The sequence below is a fragment of the Trichosurus vulpecula genome, chromosome 4 (genome assembly GCF_011100635.1).
Source record: "Trichosurus vulpecula isolate mTriVul1 chromosome 4, mTriVul1.pri, whole genome shotgun sequence".
Taxonomy (NCBI): Eukaryota; Metazoa; Chordata; class Mammalia; order Diprotodontia; family Phalangeridae; genus Trichosurus; species Trichosurus vulpecula.
Window position 1 is genome coordinate 183,033,336 of NC_050576.1, and position 14,557 is coordinate 183,047,892.

General features: G+C 49.0%; 1 protein-coding gene across 2 annotated transcripts; it reads left to right on the top strand.

Annotated features, from left to right (window-relative positions):
* Positions 1-3,910: 3,910 nt before the first annotated feature.
* On the top strand, positions 3,911-13,641 carry LOC118846417 (keratin, type I cytoskeletal 42). Of its 2 annotated transcripts, none has more exons than XM_036754940.1 (8): positions 3,911-4,396; positions 6,278-6,360; positions 6,572-6,728; positions 7,761-7,922; positions 9,065-9,190; positions 9,538-9,758; positions 9,944-9,969; positions 13,550-13,641. In XM_036754940.1, exons 1-8 carry the CDS (start codon positions 3,911-3,913, stop codon positions 13,639-13,641), a joined length of 1,353 nt encoding a protein of 450 aa, XP_036610835.1. The 2 variants fall into 2 exon arrangements, with proteins under 2 accessions (XP_036610835.1, XP_036610834.1); XM_036754939.1 differs by lacking the exon at positions 9,944-9,969 and adding an exon at positions 13,152-13,201 and having other exon boundaries at positions 13,544-13,641.
* The last annotated feature ends 916 nt before the right edge of the window (positions 13,642-14,557 follow it).

Genomic DNA, 14,557 nt, shown 5'->3' on the forward strand with positions numbered 1-14,557 from the left:
ATGTGTCCTCTGTACCTCTAGTCCCCTCTCCCTCTCCATCCCTTGATGTTTTAGGACAACCCTCTTCCCTCTATCAAAAAGAAGGCAATTCCCTAGATTTTTTCCATTCAGAAGTCAAGACTTCCAGAAAGTTCCATTTGATGTCTAACTTCAATCCCCTATTCTATGAGGGTAAGCTACATGGTGCTGGGCCTGGAGTCAGGAAGACCTGAGTTCAAATGTGATCTCAGACACTTACAAGCTGTGTGACTCTAGGCAACTCATTTAGTCACTATCTGCCTTGGTTTCTTCAACTGTTAAAATGGAGATCATAATAGCATATATCATAATAGCTCCCCTCTCCCAGGGTTATTGTGAGGATCAAATGGAATATAATTTCTAAAATATTTAACACAGTGCTTGGTACACGGTAGGTGCTTAATAAATGCTTGTTTCCTTCCTGCCTTCCTTTCTATGGTCTTAACTGGTTTCTTCTCATTCTGTCTTCTCCATGTGTGAGAGCCCCAAAGACGAGCGGGAAAGCAATTTTCAGATCTGGGGATCTTTGAGATATAATTATAGAGTCAGTGAATACCGGTGTTGGAAGGGCCATGAGAGACTTTCAGGCCTAAACCACTTACTGTGCAGATGAAGAAACAGGTTTAGAGAGAACTAATGACAGCAATCTGAGCCAACTCAGGTTGGGCTAGGGGTCACCCGTTAGATAAGAAGAAAGAGGGACAGCTGCTGTGTTTTGAGGGAAGCCCTGGAGCCCCATTCCTCTTTTTCTACTCTAAATCTGAGGTTGTTACTTTCTGCCCATCTGAGGCCCTTGGGTTCCGTGGAATGTAATGTGTGATCTTCTCTTTGGGGAACTTTGAATGAGAAAGTCCCAAGGAAGAGGGCGAGTAAAGCCATGTGGTACAGGGAAGGAACGCTAAATCTGGAAACAGAAAGCCTGGGTTAGAATCTCGGCTCTGCGACCTTTATGAGGTATTCTCACCAACATAGTTTGTCTCCCCTGAATAGAACATGAGCTCCTTGAGAGAAGGGTTGCTTTGCTTTTGTTTTTATTTCCTGAGTGCTTAGCATAGTGCTTGGCATGTAATAAGTCACTGGTGCTTATTTAAGACAGCTGGGTGGTGCAGTGGTTAGAGCACTGGGCCTGCAGCCAGGAAGACCTGACTTCAAATCCAGCCTCAGACACTTACTAGCTGTGTGACCCCGGGCAAATCATTTACCCCATGTCTGCCTCAGTTTCCTCAACTGTAAAATAAGCTGGAGAATGAAATGGCAAACCACTTTAGTATCTTGGCCAAGAAAACTCCAAATAGGGTCACAAAGAGTTAGACACAACTGAACAACGAAAGCCCATAGTAAATGCTCATTCATTCATTTGTTCATTCCACCTCTCTGGCCTTTGGTTTCTTCAAATTTAGACTACATGCCCTCGAATGTCCCTTTCAGTTTAAAATCCTCAGGACCCATAATCCTCTTGGACTGGGGAGAATAGAGGAGCATGGTGTGGGCAAGTTAGAGGAAGAGGACAGAGAAGGCAGAGATGTAAAGGTCTTTTTTTCCACTCAGTTCCCTAACTTCTGGGTCTTCCCTGAATGGTGGAGATTGAGCCCTGGGAGATTGCTCCTTGCTGTTCTCAGCTGCTGTGTTGGGGCCTGCCTAGAGATGGAAGGAGAGGAGCTTTTCCCTTACCTCTGCCCTGGGAGGGGGGAGGTAGGGAGGCCTGTCTCCTGCACAGTGGAGGGCCTAGGGGGAGGTTTCAGATACTGAGGGTAAAGACAGAGAGGAACATCTCAGAGGAAGTAGTGGGCTGTGTCCACAGCCTGGGGTGTATGTGTGTGTGTGGTGATGGGGGAATATCTGTCCTTTTTTTCCTCTTTGTCTAGATAGGGGGAGAACAAAACATTCTGAATCTCTGGATGTTTTGTCCCATGTCCAGCTGGCTCTGGAGTGACTATCCTACCTCATTTGTGGTTTCAGGGGACTAAAGAAGAGGATGGTTTAGGCTTGGCCAGATTCAAGGACACTGGCCCTAGTTCTGGCTTCATCCAGAATTTCAACTTTTTTGAACTTTGCATTTAATGGCAGGAGGGAGCCAGAGGTCATTTCATCCATCCTCTTGCCTCTGAGCATACGGAGAGACACATAGAATCTTTCCTTTTCTCAGAGATTCTCAAGGAATGAGATGTCCTCCTCCTTTTCCATATTTACCCTCCTTCTGCTATCTAAGTACCATCTCTCCAGCTGCATTATTGAAGAGGGATTGGTTCTGGGAACCAGAGGAGCCTGAATGATGATGGCAGGTGTTTTGGGAAGCAAAGAAAGAGCAAAGTAGGGTCATGCTTGAGGTGGGGAGCAAAAGGCCTAGGGGAGCCCCAAGGCTAGCATGGAAAACCTGGCCTCCCAGCAAAGAGCTGGTCAGTGGAAACAACCCTGAGGCCTGAGCGTAGGGTGTCCTGCCACCCTAGGACCCCACCCTTGGGCTTCTGGCAGCTCCCAGTGCCTCTGAGCTCCGCCACCCAGGGCTGTGCCAGACAGGGACAGCCATGGGCAAGCTGCACCCCACCCTAGAGGGGGCGGACAGGCCACCCTGCTGCTTCCATGCCTGGGAAGCTTCAGCCCCAAACAAGCCAGGGGAGCCACCCATCCCTGCTTGCTCCTCTTGGCAGCTGATAAATCATTAGCAGCAGGAAGATTAAGCTCTAAATCCCTATGCATATCCTATGTTCCCTCCTAGAGCAACAATTGTCTGATTTCATCCTGTAGCTTGCATTATCTTTCCTGCTGCTCAGCTCCGGGTGGGGAACTGTGGGGGTCTTGGCTAAGGATGAGAAATCTGTCTTAGGAACACAGATGGTCTTTGGCACTTTTCAAACTCGGCCCCAAACTCTCTCTTGGGAAGCCTTCCCTGATGAACTTCAATACAAATTTTGTCTTTCATTTCCCAGAGGCTGGGGGATGAATTTGGACCCTGCCCAGGGGCCTTGTACTTGGGAACCTGTTCTGTTGGTCCTTTTCTCTGTCTCCCCAGCACCTGTGGACTCAGCTTCTGCCATATTTGTGGGAAAAAAGATTTACAGTTGGAAGGACCACTAAATCTTTTACAGATGAGGAAAATGAGGTTCAGAGACGTTAAGTGATTGCCCAGGGTCATCCATTTGTCAAAGGCAGTATTTGAACTCAGGTCTTCAGCATTCCATCCTTTACACCTTGGTTTATTTTATGTAGCTGTCTAAATGTTCTGAAATCTGTTTCCTATATGTGTTTCCTGTCTCCCCATCCAACTGGGTAGGGGAGCCTGTGGGGCCTTTGCCTGAAGTCCTGAGGAGGTATCTTGTAGTTTGGGGAGAATGAGAGTGAAAGGAGTGACCAATGGCTTAACGATGTGGGGCAGGGTGCCCAGCTGGTTCTAGGTGGAAGGTGCCTATGTCATGGCTGGAACTGGGGGAAGGTGGTGATGCCTCCTCCCTCCACCATCACCAGGGTTATTTTCCCCTCCAAATACACCAGCTCCCTGAGCTCATCCCTTACTTAATTGAAGGCTGTGAGTTCCAGGAAACTGTTCGTCCCCTTGTTTTCCTGCTGCCCAGGGCTAGTCAGCCAGGATGATTATGCCCTCTTTTGTCTCTGGAGGAGACAATAAAAAAAAATCTCTACTATGCCTCTGGCTGGGGGCAGCTAGGGAGGAAGAGGACGTCCTTCCAGGGGGGTCAGAAATTGCTTGTCCTTCTGGGAGCCCTGGGGCTCCATGCAGGAATGAGTGAGGAGACAAATTATACTGTTGAGATTTTGGCTCTGACTTCAAGAGGGAGAGAGAGCCTGGGCCCCACCCCTGGCCTGAATATAAAGGGGCTGCCCCAGGGTCCCGCTGTCCAGAGTCAGACTGAGTTGAACTGGACACTGAGTTGTCAACATGGCTACCACTACCACCGTCAGGCAATACTCCACTTCTGGGTCCATGAAAGGCCTCTGTGGACTGGGAGGTGGTTCCTCCCGGGTATCTTCAGTCCGGGTTGGGGGGGCCTGCCTTGCTCCAAGCCTCCTGGGGGCCGGCAGCTGTGGGAACATGTCAGTCACCTCATCCCGCTTTACCTCTAGCTTGGGGGGTGGCTTGGGGGGTGGCTTGGGGGGTGGCTATGGTGGTGGCTACAGCTGCAGCCTGGGAGGGGGTTTTGGCACCAGCTATGGTGTAGGGGATGCCCTGCTGGGAGGGAGTGAGAAAGAGACCATGCAGAACCTCAATGACCGCCTGGCCAACTACCTGGACAAAGTGCATGCCCTGGAGGAGGCCAACACTGACCTGGAGCTGAAGATCCGGGACTGGTACAAGAAGCAGGGCCCGGGGCCTGCCCGTGACTACAGCCATTACTTCAAGATCATTGAGGATCTGAGGAACAAGGTAGGAGCAAGGGGACCAAGGGGAAGACACATACCCCTGGATGACTTTGGGGAGCTCCCAGCTACTCTCTGTCCCCCATCATGACTTCAGTGTCCTATTCTCTGTCCTCTTGCCCAGCATGTCCTTCTCATTCTTACCTTTTAGAAGGGCCTATTTGCCCTAATCCTCTCTCCTCCCCACTCCAGGGAGCCTGCTTGGCTTAACCGCACCCTTCACTGATCCCTCCTTTATTCTGGGGTTTTTCAGCACCTACATGCCCATGTATCATTCCATTCTCTTGCACTTGTTTGTACCTGGCTTTAAAAAAGTGTTTCCTCTGTCTCTGTCTGGGGTGTGTATGGGTTGCTTATCCCAACAGCAGGGAGACCTCTCAGAGCAGGAGACCCCTCTACTTCTTGGTCTGATGGGGGAGGTCCTGCTTGTCTAGGGGAGCCTCAGTGTCACCCCTCAGGAAGCTCTCAGTCTGATAGGCAGACAAGATGCAGTGCCTAGACATGGGCACAGATCCCCTCTCCTATGGCCCAGGAGCACAGACAAGCAACAAAACATGTGAGGGCGAATGGACCTATGGTAGCAAAGGAAACTGCAGAGCTAGTAAATCAAGGAAGGCTTTCTGAAAGTCAGTTTGGAGCTGGACTTTGACTGGGGGGAGAGGACAGAATCATAACTTTTGGCTGGACTTGCCCAGTTTCTTGTGCCAAAAAAGCCCTAACCTGGCTCTCCTGTTCACCCTGCTGAGGGTCTTGGCTCTCCCTTGCCACTCACTAGCAGGGCTGAGAATCTCCCTTCTGGAAATGGAGAGGGCCCAACATGCCAGATCAGATAAGTTAATTAGTCTATTCAAGGGGGGAAACCTCAAGGGGATCCCCAGCTGTCTAGAGTCTAGGTCTGAGCAAAAGAGGCCCCTGTTTAAGGTGTGCGTATGTGGGGGGAGCTTCCAGATATCCTTGGCCTCATTCCACCAAATAACAGACATGTAACAGCAACAATTATAAAAAAAAAAATTCCCTTCTTTGTGTAGCACTGGCTTCTTTCAGGAGCTTTTGTATCTGTTAAGTCATTTCACTGGCAAGGAGATTGGGGGAGGGTGAGATTTCTCAGGTTGTACAGGAGGTACAGGGAAACCAAAACACAGAGAACTTGGTCCTCATAGGATGGCCATAGGTCTAGAGCAGAAAGGGACCCCAGGAGCCATCTAAGCCAACGATTAAAATTGGATAATGATGATAATAATAGTAGCTAGCATTTCTATAGCACTTTAAGATTTGCATTATGTACGTTCTCAGTAGACCCTCACAACGGCTGTGGGAGGGTGATGCTATTACTTGTTCCATTTTACAGATGAGGAAACTGAGGCTGAGAGAGGTTTAAGTGACTTTCCCAGGGTCCCACACAGCTAGTGAGTGTCTGAGGTAGCATTCCTGAACTCCAGGTCCAGCACTCTATTCACTATGCTGCCTTTTACACATGAGGAAACTAAGGCTGAGAGAAGGTTCAGTGACTCAGGGGGTCTTACTCTGGAGCTGGTGCTCCTTCCATTGTACTGTGCTGGTTCAGTGACTCAGAACTGGGAGGAATCCAAGCTCCCCTTTTTGTAGATGAGTCTGTGAAAGGTGAAGCGATTTGATTCTAGAAAAGCCCAGACTAGAATCTAGAACTCCTCTCTTCCTTACTGTTGTACTTCCTATAAAAGCTCAGGTGGTTAGAAAGCTGCAGGTGGAATACTGTCAACTGAGACTTCTTCTACCAGGAGAAGTCTTGGGAGATGTTGAGGGAGAGTGGGAGGGGTCATTTGGCCCACCCCAGTGGACTGAGAAGCCGAAGAGGGGCTACCCAAGTCCACCTGCTCATTCTCCAGCTCTATGCCTGTCTCCTCCCCAGATCCTGGCCGCCACCATTGACAATGCCAGCTTGGTCCTGCAGATCGACAATGCCCGTCTGGCTGCAGATGACTTCCGTACCAAGTGAGTTAGGATTTGGTTGACAGGGTGAGGGTAAAAGGAGAGGGGAGTCTTCTTGCTAGAGGACAAGTCACAGAGATCTGAGAACCTGGTGGGTCCCTCAGTGATCTTATCTGTAAAATGAATAGACTACCTCAAAGCCCCCTTCTTCTCTAGATTCTATAATGCTCTGAGTCCATAGTGTCAGATGGCTCACCTTCTCCAACTCTCCCAGGTACGAGACTGAGCTGAACCTGCGTATGAGCGTGGAGGCTGACATCAATGGCCTACGCAGAGTGCTGGACGAGTTGACCCTGGCCAGGGCTGATCTGGAGATGCAGATTGAGAACCTGAAGGAGGAGCTGGCCTACCTCAAGAAGAACCATGAGGAGGTGATATTGGGGGGGGCGATGAAGACAAACTGGGGGTGGGGTGGGGATGCCCAAATAATGGCCCATGGAAGGTGGGGGACTCTTGGAAGAACTGTAAAGCCTGGGTGGGATGGTTCCTTGGTGGCCTGGGCGTGGTTCTGGAGGACCTTCTCAGTCTTTCCATTCCTTGTTTCTTATGCATAATTCAGTTAGAGAAGGAACTCCAGAGAATTACTATGAATAGGCCTGGATTCTTTATCCAATATGTTTCCCCAGGTGTTCTAGTTTGGATCCTAGCCCCATTACCTGCTACCTAAACTATTGGGGATAGCAGTGGATCCTTCCCATCCCCCATAAAGGAGATAGATGCCTCTGTTCCTCCCTTAAGTCTATCCCTTAGAGCCCCAAGGCATTGGCATAATTAGAAAGGTTAGCACGAAAAGTAGGTAAGGTTGGACCTCAGAAAAGTTGTGACATTTGTACCCATGCTTGGTGTGCTCATGTCCTTCCCTCACTGTGCCAAGAACCCCAAGGCAGGCTTTTCTTCCCTGGGTGGCAGACCAACCTCCAACCTTCCCTAATCCTCTACCATCTCTACTTTCCGCTTCCCTCACCAAAAGTTACCACCTCCACTCCAGGTGATACCTGGTGCCTGGTGTCCAGTTCCCTTCAGACCTTGCTCTCTGCCAGGTACCATTTAAGCTAATCTATTTAGCTGTCTTGTAATGGTTAAGCATTAATGGCAGATAATCCCCAAAGCATTTACACTTTTGCTTTGAAGCTCATTATGTACCTCCCCCAGCACCCCTGCCCCCTGGGCAGATTAACATTCCTGGTGGTGCTTGGCTCACGCCAAAGTGGGAATGAGTCGGTATTCCTTGAGCACTTGACCAGAAATGGGAGGGGGAAGAATCACTCTTGAAAAGGGATGGGGGATGGGTTATGAGGGTATTGCCAGTAAATGTCCCCAGCCCTAGATAGTGCTGAAGAAGCAGTATCCCTTCGACCTGAGTCTAGTGACCTGATTGACTCTCCTATTCTTTTCTCTGCCAGGAAATGAATGCCCTTCGTGGCCAAGTTGGTGGAGATGTCAACGTGGAGATGGATGCAGCCCCCGGGGTGGACCTGAGCCGCATCTTATCTGAGATGAGAGAACAGTATGAGAAGATGGCTGAGAAGAACCGAAAGGATGCTGAGGACTGGTTCTTCACCAAGGTGTGTCATTCATTCATTCATTCATTCGCTCACTCACTCATTCATTCATTTCACAAGTACTTGTTGAATGTCTAACATTTGCAAAAGGCCGAAAGAGGAGACCCCCATCCCTGCCCTAAAACTTTCTAATAAAGGGGATGGTTTTCACACAAATAACAATACAAGTCGGAATTTTCAGGGGTATAAAGTAACTGTGAGCAAAGTATTGTGAATGTTGACTATCCACCCATCCTCCAAAGCCCCATTCAAATGCCTCCTCCAGGAAGTCTTCCCTGATCCTTTCAGGTGGTAAAGATCCTACCCCTCAGACTCACATACTACTTTGTTCTGTACATTTCTAGCGTGTGTATGTATTTTTGTTTACATATTATGGTTATGTTTAGGTGGTGCTGGCTCTGGAGTCAGGAAGACCTGAGTTCAAATTTGGTCTCAGACACTTACTAGTTGTGTGACTCTGCACTAGTCACTTAACCCTGTTTGCCTCAGTTTCCCCATTTGTGAAATAGGCATAACAAACAGGCTTTACCTTTTCAGAGTTGTTGTGAGGATCAAGTGAGGTGATGATAATAATAAGAGTAAATTAATTAACATAGTGCTTGGTATAAGTGTCAACTATGATGATGATGATATCTGCTCTCCTTCAAGCTCCATGAAAGCAGAGATTGTATTTTATCTAAACTCTGTATCTCCTTGAGACCCGGCTAGGTGGTGCAGTGGATAGAGCACCTGGACTGGAGCCAGGAAGACTCATCTTTCTAAATTCAAATCTGGGCTCAGACACTCACTAGCTCTGTGACCGTGGGCAAGTCACTTAACTCTGTCTGTCTCAGTTTCTTCATCTGTCAAATGTGCTGGAGAAGGAAATGGCAAATCGCTCTAGTATTTACCAAGAAAGCCCCAAATGGGGTCACAAAGAGTCAGGTGGAACTGAAGAACGACTGAACAACAAAGGTAGTAGGAGGTTTGTTGTTACTGTATGTGGATGCACTGTACTCTCTAAAGGCAGTAGGAAGACCTGGAGATCAGAAGTTTTCTAGGGTGGTCAGTGGCTGGAGAGAGGTCAGAGTCTTGTCCCTTGACCATCCACTTCCAGTCTGTCCCCCACTGGGGATAGCCTAAGCCAAGGGGACATTTCATTTTAGACGGAGGAGCTGAACCGTGAAGTGGCGACCAACACGGAAGCCCTGCAGAGCAGCAAGACAGAGATCACAGAATTGAGACGTACTGTCCAGAACCTGGAGATTGAGCTGCAGTCCCAGCTCAGCATGGTGGGTGCTATCTTCTCTGCTCTTTGGTCCCTGTTTCTTCTCCTTCCAAGGCCAGCTTGGGATCATGGCAAAAGCTTACCATCAGAGAACTTGGATAGAAATCCTTGCTCTGCTTTTGCTAACTGCATAACCTTAGGCAATCACTTCTCCTTTCCGGACCTCAGTTTCTTTATATGTAAAATGGAGTAGTTGGACTAGATCGGCCTTTGAGACCCCTTCCAGCTCTCAGTCTATATTCTTGTTGTCTTGTGCCGCCTGAGCTGTTTGAGCACGTTCTGACTGCTGGGTCAATGGGCAAAGCATCCTAGGGTTCATCGCCCACCCAACTTCTATTCTCCCCCTTGCAGAAAGCTTCCCTGGAGGGTACCCTGGCAGAGACAGAGGCTCGCTATGGGGCCCAGCTGGCCCAACTTCAAGGGTTGATTAGCAGCATTGAACAGCAGCTGGGTGAGCTCCGCTGCGACATGGAACGTCAGAACCAGGAGTATAAAATCCTCTTGGACGTGAAGACCCGGCTGGAGCAGGAGATTGCCACCTACCGTCGCCTGCTGGAGGGAGAGGATGCCCAGTGAGTGACTGCTCTGCTCTCAGTGGGGAGGGCTGGTGGCTCTGTGAGAGAATGAGAGAGTTGGGCTAGCTGTCTGGAGCAGGCTGGAGCGTAGGCAAGGTGAGAGGGAGGTCCTTTCCAATCACTGATGGTGGATGTAGGGATGGATGGAAGTATGGGTCCCTGGCTTTGTGTGACTAGAGAAGTGGTACCAAATGGAAGAAGACCACTGGTTTACACTGACCGCTGGGCTGTTCTTCAACTGACTAAACAAATTCTTACTTCAGAAACCGTGGCTCCCAATGATAGGGATGTTAGAATTGAGTATATAAGTTCTTGGAGTATGTGTGTGATTAATTTGCATATTATTTGGATTTTACTTGTCCCTCCTTTATTTGTCCCTATGTAGTTAACCCTATTTGCCTCAGTTTCCTCATCTGTAAAATGCGCTGGAGAAGGAAATGGAAAACCACTCCAGGATCTTTGCCAAGAAAACCCCAAATAGGGCCAGAGAGTTAGACATGATTGAAATGAATTGAATTAAATTAAATTAAACAAAAATACAACAACCCATTAGAAATGTATGGAACAAAGTATTATATGAGGTCTGAGGTAGAAGAGCATCTTTACCAACTGGAAGGGGGGACAAGGAAAGGCTTCCTGAAGGAGGCATTTTCTTCCATCATCATGGCAGAGATCCCTTCCAGGATCTTAGTCTCTGAACTAACATTTTCCTATATTGTCTCTCCACTGCCCCATTCCCCTGGGACCCCACTGGGGTCATTCTCTATTAAAGCTTCTTTGCAGTTTGATCCTTGTTATTTTCTGGTCAGGCCATCTTCAATTTAAAAGGTTGTAGGTCTCAGCCTGTGTGGAGAACTCCTGGTGTGGAAACTCTCTCCACCAATGCAAAATGGCAACATGTCTAGCAAATAGTCTTCAGGAGTTACTTGGGGTGGGGGATGGGAGGTTAGTTAAATAATTTGCCCATGGTCACAGGTAGTGTGTGTCAGGGGCATGACTTGAACTCAGGTCTTCCTGACCCCAAGGCTGGCACTCTATCCACTATGACATGCTGCCCACAGGCCAACAGGACCACAGGATATTACAATGTAAAGGGCCCTTAATGGATCATATGTCCCTTCATTTTACGGGTGAGGAAAATAAGTCCCAAGGTAGTTGTGTCTTATCCAAGGTCATACAGGTATCATATATTACTCTGTTATAAGGTCACAGGCTACATATAAAGGTTAGAAGGTTGGACTCAATGACCTTTGAGGTCTCTTTTACCTCTAAATCTATGATCCTATACTTTTTAGTTTTAGAGGAACCTTGAGAGGTCTTCTGGGTCAGGCCCCAGGCTCCAAGCAGGTGTCATTTTAAACATCTAGGACTGGTGGCCCATTGTGCTGTTCCTGACAATAGGAATGGAGGTTCTAGGATCCATTTTGATCACTTATTCCTGGGCTTTCTTTCCCTTCTGTTAGAGAAGTGCTTCTTGCTATCTAACCACAATCTCTCCTGCTTTGAAACAGCCCGTTTCATTGTGTTTAGTCTCTCCCCGGACATAGAGAACAATTTACTCAGCTCTTTTTCTCTTAAAAGTTTTCATGGACTTGAGGCTGCCCTCCCCATCCTAGCTTGTCCTTTCTTCTTCTTCTTCTTCTTCTTCTTCTTCTTCTTCTTCTTCTTCTTCTTCTTCTTCTTCTTCTTCTTCTTCTTCTTCTTCTTCTTCTCTCTCTCTCTCTCTCCCCCCTTCTCCTCTTTTTCCTCCTCCTCCTCCTCCTCCTCCTTCTCTCTGTCTCTCTCTCTCTCCCTCTCTCCTCTTCTTTTTTCTTCCTCCTCCTCTTCCTCATCCTTCTCTCTCTCTCTCTCCCCCTTCTCTTCTTTTTTCCTCCTTCTCCTCATCCTTCTCTCTGTCTCTGTCTCTCTCCCTCTCTCCTCTTCTTTTTTCTTTTTCCTCCTCCTCCTCATCCTTCTCTCTGTCTCTCTCTCTCTCCCTCTCTCCTCTTCTTTTTTCTTCCTCCTCCTCATCCTTCTCTCTCTCTCTCTGTCTCTCTCTCCCCCTTCTCTTTTTTCTTCCTCCTCCTCCTCCTCCTTCTCTCTGTCTCTCTCTGTCTCTGTCTCTCTCCCTCTCTCCTCTTCTTTTTCTTCCTCCTCTTCCTCCTTCTCTCTGTCTCTCTCTGTCTCTGTCTCTCTCCCTCTCTCCTCTTCTTTTTCTTCCTCCTCCTCCTCCTTCTCTCTGTCTCTCTCTGTCTCTCTGTCTCTCCCTCTCTCCTCTTCTTTTTTCTTCCTCCTCCTCATCCTCTCTCTCTCCCCATTATCCTCTTTTTTCTTCCTCCTCCTCCTCCTCCTCCTTCTCTCTGTCTCTCTCCCTCTCTCCTCTTCTTTTTCTTCCTCCTCCTCATTCTTCTCTCTCTCTCTCTCTCTTTCCCCCTTCTCCTCTTTTTTCTTCCTCCTCCTCCTCCTCCTCCTTCTCTCTGTCTCTCTCTGTCTCTCTGTCTCTGTCTCTGTCTCTCTCCTCTTCTTTTTTCTTCCTCCTCCTCCTCCTCCTTCTCCTCCTTCTCCTCCTCCTCCTCCTCTCCTCCTCCTCCTCCTCCTCCTCCTCCTCCTCCTCCTTCTTCTTCTTCTTCTTCTTCTTCTTCTTCTTCTTCTTCTTCTTCTTCTTCTTCTTCTTCTTCTTCTTCTTCTTCTTCTTCTCTCTCTCTCTCTCTCTCTCTCTCTCTCTCCCCCCTTCTCCTCTTTTTCCTCCTCCTCCTCCTCATCCTTCTCTCTGTCTGTCTCTGTCTGTGTCCTTTTGTCTCTGTCTGTCTCTCTCATTCTGGCTCTGGCTCTTTCCTCCCCCCCATCCCACTCTCTCCAGTTTTATTTTTTCCCTGAATGTAACGAATCTTAGCCACACTGACCACTTTCATGAAGCCGTGAGTCTTTATTAATAGGAATAACTAGCATTTACATAGCACTTGAAGGTTTGCAAAATGCTTTATAAAAATTATCTCATTGAATCCTCACATCAGCCCCCTGAGGTAGATGTATTATTATCCCCATTTAACAGGTGAGGACACTGAGGCTTAGTGACATGGCTATGAAGCATCTGAGGCTAGGTTTGAACTAGGGTGTTTCTGACTCCGGGCCCAGGGCTCTACCTCCCGTACCACTCAGTTGCTATCGCGTAGTGCTTGATACTGGGTTGCCTTCATTTCCTCCCCTTGGGAACTGATTTTTCTAATTCTTCTCTTCACCTTTCCCACGCTGCAGAATCCCTCTACACATCAGGGAGGAGGGAGGGGCAGCGGGGCAGGACAGGGATCTTGCAGCTGAGAAGGGCCTCCGAGTACGGTACCCAAGAAAACTTTTCTGGGCCCCCAAAGTAGAGTCACTGGTTTAACGGGTCCCCTCTTCTCACCCTTACAGCTTGGCTTCCCAGTACTCCTCTGCTCTGGCCTCCCAGTCCAGCCGAGATGGTAAGCGCACACCCTGACCTGTTGTACCTCTGGATAGCTGATTGGCATTGCCATTAGAAGAAAGGGAGTGTCTCTCTGTGAGGGGGTAGGGAATAGTTCTTATTGGGGAGGTGGATAGAGGGGTGGGGTGGTATGAAGCCTGGGGTCCTCTCTGCTGGGGTGGTCTGGAGATCTTTGTGGAACAGATGGGGTGAGAGTGATTACAAGTGAAAAGGGGGTGTGGCTGGCTCCTGGGGCAAGCTTGGGCAGAGATAGGGATTCCCTGCCAGGGCTTTTCTCATTTTGTTTCCTTCCTTTCCTCACCCCTTACCCCCACCCCTTTGCTCCCCTATTTGCCTACAGCCATAGTGACCAGCCGCCAAGTGCGCACCATCATGGAGGAGGTCCAGGATGGGAAAGTAGTCTCTTCAAGAGAGCAGGTCCACCGTTCTACTCACTAAGCCTGAAGCTGGCACCTTTCTGGGCAACATGGAGAAAGGGGGCATTTCCTCCATCACTGTGGCAGAGGGGTCCCTGCCAGTGTCTTGTTCTCTGAGCTAACGTTTTCTTCTATTGGCTTCCTGCTGCCCCATTCCCCTGGCACTCCTGCTGGGTTCATACTCTATTAAAGCTTTTCTGCAGCTCAATCCTTGTTATTGTCTGGTTTGGTTATTAGCTGAGGACCCTCTGACCTCTCCTGCATCCTGTTTCAAGGCCACAGGGACATGAGATCAGAGGCGTGGGGGGGGCAAGGCGGGGGAAGTCTGTGTCTCTTGTTATGGCTTCTTTTCATAGGTTTCTGGCTTGGGTATCGACTTGTCACCCACACACCCAACTAAGCCTATGTCTATTGCTTATCTGCCAGCTTAAATCCCCACCAGTGACTGAAATGGGAGGAGCCCCACCTCCATATCTGTAAACTGTGACCTCTCTCTGGTGCCCAGGCACCCCTGGAGATCACTGGCCCTTTAAACCCCTGGCCTCCGTGAAAACATGGAAGCTGAGGCTCCTGCTACAGAGAGGGGGTGGTCCTTGAAGATACCACCCCCATCAGTGCAGTCACGTTCTCAACTCTACTCCGAACTGTGTCTGATTCAGCAGAGCGAAGGAGCTGTAGGGCATTTTTAGGACCATGTAGGATTGACTGGCTCTTTTCCTTCTCACTGGCTGGGTGTGGGTGTGTGTGCCTGCGTGGGGCAGGGGGCGGTCTGTTTGTTCTTCCTCTTTGGCAGTCCCTGGGCCACTGAGGAATCTCGTCTGGCTGAGAATAGAGGACTGTCTGGGCCTGCCTGGAGAGATGGGAAAGCAGCTGGCAGCCCCAGACACGACCACATTCCGCCCAGCCTGCCTGCCCAGGACCCTGGGACCCAGGGCTGG